This window comes from Oryctolagus cuniculus, chromosome X, assembly GCF_964237555.1.
Source record: "Oryctolagus cuniculus chromosome X, mOryCun1.1, whole genome shotgun sequence".
NCBI lineage: Eukaryota > Metazoa > Chordata > Mammalia > Lagomorpha > Leporidae > Oryctolagus > Oryctolagus cuniculus.
The window spans coordinates 75,199,909-75,213,855 of NC_091453.1; the positions used below are offsets into that span (position 1 = coordinate 75,199,909).

The following is a 13,947-nucleotide window of genomic DNA, read 5'->3' on the forward strand; positions in this document are numbered from 1 at the left end:
GACAGTAAAATCTTCAAATAGGAAATTCTATTTTTATGCAGATTTTTTCAAGTGTTATTTCATGTTTGTATATATTAATGGATGCTCACATTTGAAAAAAGTGGTTAAATACCTTTTGCTTCAGAACTCGGTACATGGAAAGTTTATATGATGAGCTCTGTATTGAAAAGGGGAAATGATTTGTTTGCAACTAGAGTAATCTTAGAACATTCTAGAGGATGACATAATTGTTTGAATCAAGGAAGAAATGTGGCATACCTATTTAAATTAGAAGTGATTACTTTTTGAATGCAGAGTTTCTTGTCAAATCACAGGATGAGTGCATCTCCCAGTGGATGCTGCTGCAAAGTGCAAGTAACTGCAAGCCCTAACTAAAGAACTTGTCTTCACAGCTTGGTTTCTAGAAGCCCACCAAAGACACTTAACCTTTCTCTTAGGAAATCAGGACAGATGATTCTTCTTCACATTTATTAGAAAGACTGCTTCAGTTTCACATTGTCTGTGTGTGTGATGAGTCCATATTTTGTTGGTTTACAGATATAATGGAAACTTCCTGTTTCTTTGGCAGGAAGTATGCAAGCATAGCCTGTGCAGCTTTAGAAAATAATTCCTATCTGATCATTGTTTTCTGATGTATGGTGATAATACTATAGTTGGTGAACATGCTGCTGGATTTAAACTAAAATAATTTGAATAGATTTGTTACTTTTTAAATCTGTATTAGAAAATAAAACCCGATATATTACCTTTGTCATTTCATGAACAATATTGCTTAAGTCAGGATTACAGTAGGTAATAACCCTTTGTCTTGATAAAGTAGATTACTTATACAGTGCTCAGACATGCCAGGGAAGGCACTGGTGCATTCTTTCTAGGGATACAGCAAATTTCTATTTCCAGAAAAATGATTTTATTTAAATATATAAAGTATTTATAGTATGGATAATTGTGAATTAGAATCAGATTTATGCTGTTTTCTCTTTTTGTTGTTGAACTCAAATGTATTGATGGATAAAAATGGAATTTTTAAAATCTAGAGATGCAAACTATGGGGAAAATGTTAATATTAGGGGATGATTCTGATGACTCAGTCATGTATCTTTAGATAGATGGGAAGACCAAATATAGTAATTGCATGAATCATCTGCTACTATTATACAAGGACTAATTGCAGAGAAAGCAAGCATCATGTAAAATGATGAGAGCTGTTTGAAATTTGGGTTTTCTTAAATATGATGAAAATGAACCACTTCCTTAGATGCCATATGTTTAGAGACATATATTGTTTTGTGAAACCTTTCAAGTCCACAAGTGTTGTTTTGAAACATGTAGAGAATGCTGTATGAAACCTACCCAAGTGGTTGGTTAAACAGTTCAACAGAGAGTTACCATATGACCTAGAAATCTCACTCCTATATATTCCCCAAAGAATTGAAAACTGCTACTCAAACAAATGAACATGTAGGCACGTCCGTGTTCAGGGTAACATTATTAACAATAGCCAAAAAGTGGAAAGGGGAGAATGGAGAATAACTGCTTAATAGATATGGGTGCTATTTGGGGTGTTAGAGGGGATGCTCCCACAATTTTCTGAACACACTCGATGCCACCGAATTGTTTACCTCAATTAATTTTATGTTACATGAATTTCACCTCAACAAAACTCACAAAAGCCAGCTCCATGGCATTGTGAATGTGGTGCTATGTGGGGAATGAGATGTTGTTAGGTTGTACACAAGAATTTCTCATTATAGGAGTTATATATCTATTTTTATAGCTGCTTTCTCTTTATAGTAAATTTACCGGTTTTCTACTTGCAGCAATACAAATTTTCTCTTTAAGATGAATATGTTTTAAAGCATTGATTTAATGAGAAATTATATAATAAGGTGACACTGAGAAGAAAAGTGAAGGCAGTTCACAGATGACTAAGAATGGTAAGACTTCAAGAAATGTTGTATTATCTGTTCAAGCCAATTAGTTTTTATTAGGTACATATTGGATACTGGTAGCTATTCATCAAAATTGAACAAGATGTGTGTAAAGGTGATAAGCCACATCTATAAATAATTCTAAGCCTAGGCTGAATGTGCCAAGTATGAAACAGAGGACAGACAGACTGAGGTCAAGATCGGTTACCTGTTTATTTTTATTTTATTTTATTTTATTTTTTTGACAGGCAGAGTTAGAGAGACAGACAGAGAAAAAGGCCTTCCTTCCGTTGGTTCACCTCCTAAATGGCCGATATGACCGGCGCTGTGCCGATCCGAAGGCAGGAGCCAGGTGCTTCCTCCTGGTCTCCCATGCAGGTGCAGGGCCAAGCGCTTGGGCCATCCTCCACTGCACTCCCGGGCCATAGCAGAGAGCTGGTCTGGAAGAGGGGCAACCAGAACAGAACCGGTGCCCCGACTGTGACTAGAACCCAGGGTGCCGGTGCTGCAGGCGGAGGATTAGCCTAGTGAGCTGCGGCACCGGCCCGGTTACCTGTTTATTTTTTTTTTTTAAGATTTTATTTATTTATTTGAGAAGTAGAGGTACAGAAAGAGGGAGAGACAGAGATAGAGGTCTTCCAGCAGCTGATTCACTCCCTAAATGGCCACAACAGCTGGAGCTGAGCCAATCCGAAGCCAGGAACCAGGAGCTTCTTCCTGGTCTCCCATGTAGGTGCAGAGGCCCAAGTACTTGGTCCATCTTACACTGCTTTCCTAGGCTATAGGCAGAAACCTGGATTGTAAGAGGAGCAGCCAGGACTTGGACTGGCACCCATATGGGATGCACAGTGCTGGCCCCCTGTTACCTGTTTAATTGTGAGTACCATTCAAGCAAATACTAGCAGTGGGCATTGTTGCATGATGGGTTAAGCCAATGATTGGGATGCCTGCTTCCCATATCAGAATGCCAGTTCAAGTCTGGTTCCTTTGCTTCTAATTCAGCTTCCTGATAATTCATCAGGGTCAGCAGCAGATAATGGCCCAAGTTCTTGGGTCCAGGCCATGCATGTGGGACACCCAGAAGGAATTCCAGGCTTCTGGCTTTGGGCTGTCCTGGCTTTGGCTATTTCAGGCATCTGGGGAAGAAACCAGTGGATGGAAGATAGATTCATTCATTCATTCATTCATTCTCTCTCTCTCTCTCTCTTCCCCCCCTGCCCCCAACTCCTACTCAAGTCTTCCTCTTTCTCCCCATTCTTCCCCTCTTTTTCTGCCTCCCCTTCTCTGTGTCATTCCGTCTCTCAAATAAATAAATAAATAAATAAGTAAATCTTAATAAAAAAATGCTAGTATATATAGGGGGTAAATTAAAGTGTAAACACAAGGAAAATCCCTGTTGATTTGTGGAATGGGAGATTGGTTGGGTACCATTTTGGAAAGAAATTTGCTTTTTTTGAAGTTAGGGACAGGGAACAGAAAATAGTTAATAAAACTATAGACTGTATATTCAGATACTGTGTCCTAGGGCCCTCTCTGCCTCTCAATAGCTTTGCAGTCATCCTGGGTTCTTTGCTCCCTAACAACCTCACATTTGAAGACAGTGAACTAGATGGCTGAAGACTGTGGGCTCCTGATCTAGACGGAATTCAAATGCGTTTTTCAAATTTTTTTCATGTCACATGATTTTTCTGTATTAGTTTCCTCTTTTGTAAAATGCAGGTATTAATGTTGCCTCCATTATAAATTGCAAATCAATTAAATGATTAGGTAGATGAAGCATTTATAACAATGCTGTGCACATGGTAAGCGATGAGCAAATGTCAGTGTTGTCATCATTTCTAGTCAGTAAATTCTGTCCATTCGAGCTGCTGATGATCCTATTAAATGTTCCCTGCCACCAGTGCCTTAGTATAAGACCTTATCTTGTCATATCTGCGGCTATGCCTTAACTAATTTTCTACCGTCACCCTCCCCCACTCATCCCCTCTACGTCACTTGACTGCCAACACACTCCTGATTCATCTTTGGCTCTCAGCTCAGGTGTCACCTCTGTGAAACATTTGCTGATATACTACCCTCATCTTGTTAAGGCTCTCCATGTACATTTATTTCATCTGGATCACATTACAATTATAGCACATCTCTTATAGCACTGTGATTGTACTTGATGTTCCCTGGGCTGTGACCACCTTGAAGGTGGGGAACTGAATTTACTCATCTTTACTTTCCCAGCTGCAACACAGCCCCTGGTACAAAGTAGATGATAATTAAATTCTTAGGGGGTGGGGTGAATGAATGTCCTCTGCCTATCGAAGGTTAGCTTCAGTTTTTATTTGGGAAGCATTTCATTTAAGTGAACACATATAATGACAAAGCACTGTGAACATCATGGGGTAAGTGCTGCTAGGATTTAGAAGAAAGTGTCATTTGTTGAGTGTTGGGGGAATCAAATTAGACCTCAAAAAGATAGAGCTTAACTTGGAATTTAAAGACAAGCAGACTTGTGTGAAAGGAGAGGCAACCACAATCTGTAAGGGAAACATTTTATGAGTTGAATGGATGCTGAAAGAAAAATCATGTAGCATCTGCAAAATACAGAAGATACCAAATGCAATGTGTGTGTTTGTATGTGTGGTGGTATTAGGGAGAGGTAAATATTGAAAGGTACACATAGTTGTCAATTTATAAATTGGGTGTGTTTTAAAGTTTTATTTGCAAATTTTTCATTTGGACAAGACTCATACTATACATGGTGTTGAGGTTTGTGGCCCAGCCCAAATATACTAGATTAAAACTATTGAAGTAGTCCATTATCCCATGGACAGTGCCAGTCTGGGCTCTAGGGCCTAGGAGTAGGAGGTCAGGAAAGGCACAGTGAGCCGGCGCCGTGGCTCACTAGGCTAATCCTCCGCCTTGTGGCGCCGGCACACCAGGTTCTAGTCTTGGTCGGGGCGCCGGATTCTGTCCCAGTTGCCCCTCTTCCAGGCCAGCTCTCTGCTGTGGCCAGGGAGTGCAGTGGAGGATGGCCCAAGTCCTTGGGCCCTGCACCCCATGGGAGACCAGGAGAAGTACCTGGCTCCTGCCATCGGATCAACGAGGTGCGCTGGCCGCAGCGCCCCGGCTGCGGCGGCCATTGGAGGGTGAACCAACGGCAAAGGAAGACCTTTCTCTCTCTGTCTCTCTCTCTCGCTGTCTACTCTGCCTGTCAAAAAAAAAAAATAAAATAAAAAGGCACAGTGGATTTGGAGTTATAAGACAGACTATTGGAGGAAGTTGACTGTTGTTCTTCTTGGATCTTTTCTACAAACTTTGCACATCTCAATTTCTTTGTTCATCTCAGTTTCTCTATTTTTAAGTCTATTTGAAAGACACACACACACACACACACACACACAGAGAGAGAGAGAGAGAGAGAGAGAGAGAGAGAGAGAGAGAGATTGCATCTGCTCATCTGCTGGTTCACACCCCAGATGGCTTGGTGGCAAGGATTCAAGTACATGAGTCATGACCTGCTGCCCCGCTGATAGTACATTAGCAGGAAACTAGAATTAGAAGTGGAGTTGGAACTGGACACTAGGCTCTCCATAGTTCTCCATAGCATGCGGACATCCCAAGTAGCATCTGAATCACAGGGCCAAATGCCTCATTTCTCTCTCTCTTTACAGAATAATTTCTCTATCTCCCAAGGCCCCCTGCAGGTAACTTCCTTGAAATATCTCTGCATATAGGGTTGCTAAGGTTCCAAAGGTTCTGTCACACCTCCTGTTTACCTAGTTCTTGAAGGACAACAGCTCTTTGCTGTTTAAAGAGACTTGACTGAACTCATTCACTCCACTGTGTGAATAATCAATAACCACCTCATCCTGGCAACTGTACTTATTATAATTTTAAGAGCCTTCTTGTTAGCTCAAATGAGCCTGTAATTTCTGGAAGATTTGGCAGTAGTTCAGAGCAAACAGTGTGAGCTGTGGAGTTGAGGATTGGAGAGCATTCTGCTGTAGAAGATATTTGGAGTCAGGAAAAGCCTTGACTGAGAGCTTTGCCTAATTTTCCTATTTCTCCAATGATTGGCCCCAAATTGTTCCTGTGTACAAGTATTCCTCTCTACAGGTTGACTATAAGGTGCAAGTTATGTAAGTAAAAAAAAAAAAACACAGCTTTGTGGCAGTTCTGTGGTTTCGATTGTGTACAAATCTGTTACTACCTGTCATGGAAAATAGGAGTTGAATAGAAAAAGTGAGGCTAAGGTTGAGGGGCCCTTGAAAGTGGAGTCTGAATATATCCACACAAATAAGTAGTCATGGAAGATATTTGCATAGAAGATTGAGATGTTGAAAGCATATAAGAAAGGTATAATTGATTCTTTTATAAATTATTTGAAAGGGTGACAGAGCGATTTTCCTTCCGATGGTTCATTCCCCAAATGCACCCAACAGCTGAAACTGGGCCAGGCAAAAGCCAAGATCCAGAAATTCCATCTGGAACTCCCACATGAGTATAAGGGACCCAAGTATTTTGACCATCATCTGCTGCCTCCCAGGCACATTATCAGGGAGCTGGATTGGAAACAGAGTAGCCAAGATTTAAACCAGGCACTAGGCACTCTGATATGGCATACATGTGTCCCAAGTGGCGGCTTAACTTGCTGCACCACAGTGCCTACCCCAGTCATAATTAATTCTAAATTTTTGATTAAAAGTGATAGGCTGTCAAGTTTAATCTTGGCTTGTTATTGATTCATACAGAATCCTATTTGTGGCTACTAATTTTCATTGTCTTTGACCCTCTTCCTTTAAATGTTAGTGTCTGTTCTCTGAAATATGACTGTCTCTGTGGATTCTGTGACAATCTTCCTTTAGGATCAAGACTCCTAGAGGTTTTTATGATTCTTGCATTTCCAACTAGCCCATAAGGGAGTATACAGTATATTTATATGTCCCCAAATTCAAGTCCAGTGTCACAAAATACAACTTTTTTTTGTAAGATCACTCCTTTTTTCCTTTTAATAAAAAACTCCAGAACTTCTAATTGTACCCCAGAACACACCAGAGATAGACATTTATGATCTGTAGCAGTTTGCTCTCACAGCTGAAACAGCCTCCACCATCACTCCCTATTTTGTATATATTAAGCCATTTTATAAATATGCTGTTTTTCTTGGGGAATCCTGTTTTCTCTTATTCTTTATACTTTCATTATGTTGATTTGTTTGATATTTCTAATTTGCCAGTCTGAATAATGGGAGAGGCTAGCTAGTGGTGTGAAATAGAGAGTTGAGGCTGGCACCGCGGCTCACTAGGCTAATCCTTCGCCTAGCGGCGCTGGCACACCGGGTTTTAGTCCCAGTTGGGGCACCGGATTCTGTCCCGGTTGCCCCTCTTCCAGGCCAGCTCTCTGCTGTGGCCAGGGAGTGCAGTGGAGGATGGCCCAGGTGCTTGGGCCCTGCACCCCATGGGAGACCAGGAAAAGCACCTGGCTCCTGGCTCCTGCTGTCGGATCAGCGCGGTGCGCCGGCCGCGGCGGCCATTGGAGGGTGAACCAACGGCAAAGGAAGACCTTTCTCTCTGTCTCTCTCTCTCTCTCACTGTCCACTCTGCCTGTCAAAAAATTAAAAAAAAAAAAGAAATAGAGAGTTGAGACATTTTCTTAGGTCTAAGTTGTAATTCTCTCATTGGAAAAGAATTCATAGGTCTTTAATCAAGCATTTATGTTTGTCTCTATTTTGAAAGTTAAAGGGGCTTATTAGCATTGGCTCTTCTGGTTTTTACATTTGTATACTTTACTCTTGACTGATAACCATTTATATTACTAGGTATTGGTGATGTGCAGTGGCTTGCTTGGTCAGATTTGTTATTTTCTTTTTGTTCCATCTGGTGGGACAGTGGTTATGAAAATTGGATTTTGTGGTTTGATCTTTTATTATCACTGCATGAAACAATACTTTAATAAAATCTAGCATTTCAAAGAATATACTTTTATCTTTATCAATTAGTTATCTATAGGGATGTCTGTTTTTTGGAGATACGGTTTTCATTTTTCAATATTCATTTGTCTAGGTGGTTGATAAACCAATAATATGTTTTCTTTATTATCTTTCTAGCTTTACCAGTGCTACCTTTACTTAGATTACTTAGGTCACTGTTTACTGGTGTTTCCCTTCCTTATTCTAGCTAAGAATTTCCCTTGCTCAGTTCAATTCTGCAGTCATCCATCTACCATAAAGTCTTGTGTACCTACTATGATGGGGACCCTGCCAAGCAGAGACAAATGTAAACATTAAGAGGAACCATTTAAGTATACTGTTTGCAATTGAAATGTTTTATTTATTTCTTTTGAAAATGTATGTATTTATATTTGCCAGGCAGAGAGAAGAGAGGGACACAGAAATAGACAAAGCTACAGGTATCTTTCATCTACTGTTTCACTCCCAAATGTCCACAACAGGCAGGGCTGGGCCAAGCCAAAGCCAAGGGTCAAGAATTCAATCCAGGTATCCCAGGTGGCAGGAACCTAACTACTTGAACCATCACCATTGCCTCTGAAGGTTTAGCAAGAAGCTGTAATTGGAAGTAGAGCTGGGACTCGAACCCAGGCACTCTGATACATGATGCAGGCAATATTTTTAAAGATTTATTTTTATTTATTTAAAAGAGTTACAGAGAGAGGTAGAGATAGAGAGAGAGGTCTTCCATCCGCTGGTTCACTCCCTAGATGGCCGCAATGGCTGGAGCTGCGCCGATCCAAAGCCAGGAGAAAGGAGCTTCTTCCGGGTCTCCCACGTGGGTGCAGGGGCTTAAGGACTTGGGCCATCTTCTAGTGCTTTCCCAGGCCATAGCAGAGAGCTGGATTGGAAGAGGAGCAGCCAGGACTAGAACCGACACCCATATGGGATGCTGGCGCTTCAGGCCAGGGCATTAACCGGCTGCACCACAGCACCAGCCCCAACGATACAGGCAATTTAATACCACACCAAATGCCCATGCCTTTTATTTATTTATTATAATTTATGTCTTGGTTTGGAAAGAATAAGGTATTTTAATAATTGTTGTTTGATTATCATCAGAAAAGTGTACTTAGTCATGGAGATGGGCAGAACCTACCTTTGCTGATTGGATTTTACCAAAATTTTACCAAAATTGCCTCCCGTGATTTAAGACTACTGTGTGACAGAAACTGAGTAAGGTATAATAAAAGCTTTCAGGAGTTTCTAGCCTAGGGAGGCACAGAAACAATAATAATCCAAAGTGACTGGAGCTGTAATTATTTACAGTACCGCGGGAGGACGGAAAACCTGAGCGCCTGAGTTGCTATGAGAAGGAAGGTTTCCTAGAAGAATGTTGCATAAAACTTAAGCGTGACTAGAAGTTGGCTTCGTTGACAAGGAGGACAGACTATTTGAAGTGGAATCATACATGAAACCACTGAGGCATGAGCGAGTATGACATGTTTGAGGTCTTCACTAAAATGTTGCTAAATGATGGATGATAGGAAACTCTGCAAATTGCGTTGGGGAGGTATTTCTGGCACAGGAATAGGTTGATCATTCTGAAGCTCTTGTCAATAGCCATCCTATAGCATCCATGAGCTATTCCCTGTTTCTCCATTCTTCCAGCCATTCCTTTCCCACAATTAGTGTGACGATCTTTTAGGGGAGCAGTGTGTGTGTGTGTGTGTGTGTGTGTGTGTTTAGGAATAATATCTATCATTTTTCCCTGAAGTAAATATGAATACAATATGGAGGTGACTGACAAACACTGAATTAGATGCCAGGGGACCTGGATTCTTGTTTTCCAATTCTCTCAGCTGCTGTATCATTGAGCCAAGTCATTTGACAACTCTGTTTCTTCCCTGGTAAGAATGGAAATATTAATGCCTGCATTGTCTATCTCCAGATAAAGTTAAAAATGAAAATGAGATCCATAAAATTATGAGATATAATAAAGTCTTTTATATAGAATTCTGGCACGGTTTCAAGTGACATTTAAAGCATAATTGGGGCAGATGTCCCATGTACCACATCAGAGTACCTGGGTTCAATGCCCAACTCTATTCCTGATTCCAGCTTTCTCCTAAGGCAGACACTGTGAAACAGCAGTGATGGCAGTAGAAGATGGCCCAAGTCCTGGTCCCTGCCACCCATGTAAGTGTTCTAGATTGAGTTTGTGGCTCCCAGCTTTGGCATTGCTTAGGCCCAGCCATTGCAGGCGTTTGGAGAGTGAACCAGCAGATTTGAGCTTTCTCCTTCTGTCTGTCTCTGTCTCTCTCCCTCCCTCTGTCTCTCTGCCTCTGAAGTAAATGAATAAAAATTAAAATAAAATAAGTAATTAGTTTGTGGAGTACTTAGGTTGGAGAATTAAGTTGAAAAGTAGTTGACAAGTAGAAATATTCTTCCTCATTAACTCCCTATGTCTGCCCTTGTGTCTTTGACACTACATGTAGCTTATTTCTATATTTCCTAACTAGCATGATTTAATTTTAAGCTTCCCAGTGTTTAGGGTGTGTACATTGGCCATTTTCAGATTTTCACTATAGCTAGAAACTTGTATTAAGATTTTGGCTTCCTTTGACATTTTTCCTAATCCAGTAACCATGGTGGCAGTAGGTATTGGTAGCTGCAAAAGATATTCCTGTTTATTTTCTTTCCTTTGACCCCATCTTGCCCATTAGGCTTAGTGGTAATACTACAGAAAGCTGATAATTTTTTCTTAAATGTGAACTTCTGGACTATAGGAATATGAGTGATTGCTTCAAATATAAAAACCCTTGACAAACACCTCTTTAGACCAATGGTTCTTAAAAGTTTTCGTCCATGGGTATTTCAGCAGGGCAGAAAACTCTATAAACCACTTAACTCATCATGCCTGAGCCATTTTACATACACCAGAAGAAACTGGAAGAGTATCACTATTGGTGAGATAACACAATGAAGTTTTAGATTGAATGTAAGTGAATTATTTGTGGTAGACTATATTAGACCTTGTCATCCCAATCACTCATATTAAGACACTTTCTTATGGACTTACAAGTAGCAGTTTTCTCCTCCCCTTTTCTCCTCTTACAACTTGGAGATGAACTAGTTATGCCAATTTGAATAAAATACCTATTCTAACCAAAATATAATATACAATGTTTGTTGCTGTGTTTCTGCCAGGCCTGATGGAAATGCTCTTGCAATTGCTCTGTTTTCCACAAAATGAAATGAGGAAATGGTCTGGCTTATTTTCTCCTTGTTTTAAAATCTATGATAACATTGATACATAGTTTTAAAACATTCCTCTCAAGACCTGGTGGATTAAGTCATGTTTATGTCCCAACTAAGGATGGCCTTTTTTGAAGATTACTTGGGAAAATGTGGTACATTTCCAAAATCACATTCTACATCTTTTGTGTATTTGATTTTTTTTTCATTACACGTCAGTGGAAAGCAAACTAGTCAGTTTTTGCACTCAATAAAAAAGATGGAAAGTGTAGACAGCTTTTATTTGGGACATTTTAAGTCATTGAGTGAATATTTTCAAGTATTAACTACTTTTTGAGATTATTGGCAGTAGCCTCTTAACCTACTTTAACATAAAATGGTTGGCTAAGATGAAAAGATTTTTTATTGTCTACGTAAATGAAAGCATGATGGTTTTTGCTTCGTTGCATAAATGTAGGATTTTGTGCATACATAAAAATGATGAGACAAAGTTGAATGCTAAATGCCAAAATCAGCAAAAACTTTAGTGCCTAGTATTTGACATTTATCATAATGGGATGTGATTCCTTTGGGAGAGAACACTGGATATCTGTACCCAAGAACATGTGTCTCTGATATAGCTTTTTGTCCTGGATCAGTCTTCCAGCCAACCTTATTAACACCTTCTTCTTACACTTAATTTTTCTCCCTTAGCCCATCCTTGGAGATTTTAAGTCTTCTTGACTCTCCCATCTCATTTTTTCATCTTCATCAATTCCTTTTGTTTCTTATGTGGACTTACAGGCAAATTCTTTTGGTTTATTAGAAGTAGTAAACCATTATCACAGCTTTTCCCCATGTGCAGCTCTATTTTTCCAAAGGTCACAGCTCCATTATTCAGACATTCCATTGGTATCCCTTCCTCATTAATTCTGTGGACTTTTTGAACCAAAGCTGTGATATATACAGCAGCAGCATTGCATAGTATTGTAGAATTGCTTTCCAATAGAGGTCTAGGTCTCTTTACAATTCACATCCTTTCATTTTCAGCTTAGGTGTGGTAAAGGTAGTTCCTAAAGTTAGTGTAAACTGTGAAGGGTGGGAAGGTGGTCTTCCTTGGGCCCACTTACTCTCAGGTTGTGACCTTGACCACAGTGTGATTTTTCACTATCCTGTTTCCTATTTCACTGTATGGACAAGGGATCAAAAAATGTTTCTTGGATATTGCGTGCTAAATGTCAGGAATAATGCGCAGTCCCTATAATGGAAGAATCTTAAAATATCTGTGGACTCAAATTACCATGCTGACATTACTGAAAAGAATGGAATTTGAGCTGAGTCTGGGAAGATTGCTTGACTTCAGAAGAGTGGATTAGGGCAGAGATTTCATCCCTAAAGGACCTCTGGAGTAAAAGTGAGAAATAACAAAGCAAACTTTTACAATAGAGAATAGGAAAGTTGGGAGCCAGCATCTAGTAAATTCTTAGTTCTGGGCTTAGCTGCTTGATTAATTCTTTGATCTATTCATACAACAAATGATTTCTTATGGCCTGTAGGATAAAATCTAAACCTCTTCACTGGTATATATGGTTTTCAGTGATATAATTTCTGGGCACCTTAAAATCAATCCACTGTCATCACCACTATGTATCTTCTTTCAAAGTTCTGTTGAAGACTTTACTGATGCTTCCAAGTGTGTTGTACCCCCTCAGGTTTCTGTATCTCTTCACAGGCTACCTTAGAGTGCACCTGATGAGTGCCTCATTTCTTCAGCCTCCGGTCACTTCAGTATTTTTGTTGTCCTGTTGCTTCTGTAGAACTATGGACAGATAACACTAAAGTGTCTGCACTGAATTATGCTATCAGAGTACATGTCGGCCTCGCTCACTCAATTATGAGCTTCCTGAGAGCAAGAAATTGTGTCTTGTTCACCTTTGTGTCCATACCACATAGCACAGTAGCTAAATATGTAGTTAATTCAGCAAATATTTGTTGAATACAGTATTCACTGAACACTTAATTTGCATTGTATGTAATTTTATTTTAAAAGAGAAATATAAAAAATTATAATGAATGGATTAAAGATGAGAGATTCAGGGAGACTGGTTATGTGTGTTTTATTGAAGTAGCTCATTTGTTTATAAAAACAGTATGGGGTAGATTTCCTGGAAAATTAATCAAAGAAAAAAGATAGGACTTAGTGACTGCCAACTATGGGCAAGAGAAAGGCAAATGTTAAAGTTGATAAAGATAATAAGACAAATAACAAAACAGTGACCCTTGGGAAAACAGGGTTACTTTTAGATAAGTGTGTGTTTTTCTAAGTCAGACCTCCTGGTATTAGTATTTGTGTCATCCCCACCTCTAATGTAAAGATGAACTCTGTTTTCCTCTTCAGTTTACTGGAACTAAATGTTCATGTGATCCTCATTTTCAAATCTGATCAGGAATTTAGACACGAAACATAAATAGGTCAACTACACTGACTACAGTTTCCTCTCAAGGAAAGGTGTGCAGTGCACAGGTTTTTGAATGTGTAAAAGCCGTTCCTGCTTTTGGGAGCTACAACAGAAGTGCTATACCAGTCAGATACACTGGGGTGCGCTACTATGTAGCAGAGCCTAGCTGTGCATCACAGCTCTTAACTTTAAAACTCCAGAGAATTTGATGAGAGAGGGATCCACAAGAACATGACAAATGATGAGAGTTCAAACCTTAAGAGAAAAATGGGCTTATTGGTAAGAGACATTTCTTTTCCTTTATTTACTGCTGCTACTTATTCAGTAAAATAGCAAGCCTGTGATTTTCATATTGGCTGTGAAGCGGTATACAAAAATC

General features: G+C 39.7%; 1 protein-coding gene across 9 annotated transcripts in view; it reads left to right on the forward strand.

The window, feature by feature from the left end:
• Window positions 1-13,947, forward strand: part of KLHL13 (kelch like family member 13) — a 185,527-nt gene that overhangs the window by 100,970 nt on the left and 70,610 nt on the right. Inside the window, exon 1 of one of the 9 annotated variants that reach the window (XM_002720246.5) lies at window positions 13,772-13,847. The exons of the other annotated variants lie outside the window; for them this stretch is intronic. Within the exon in view, the coding sequence (XP_002720292.1) occupies window positions 13,807-13,847 (41 nt within the window). The 5' untranslated portion in view covers window positions 13,772-13,806. Of the gene's footprint in view, window positions 1-13,771; window positions 13,848-13,947 lie in introns of those variants that run through there. 9 annotated transcript variants of the gene reach the window in all.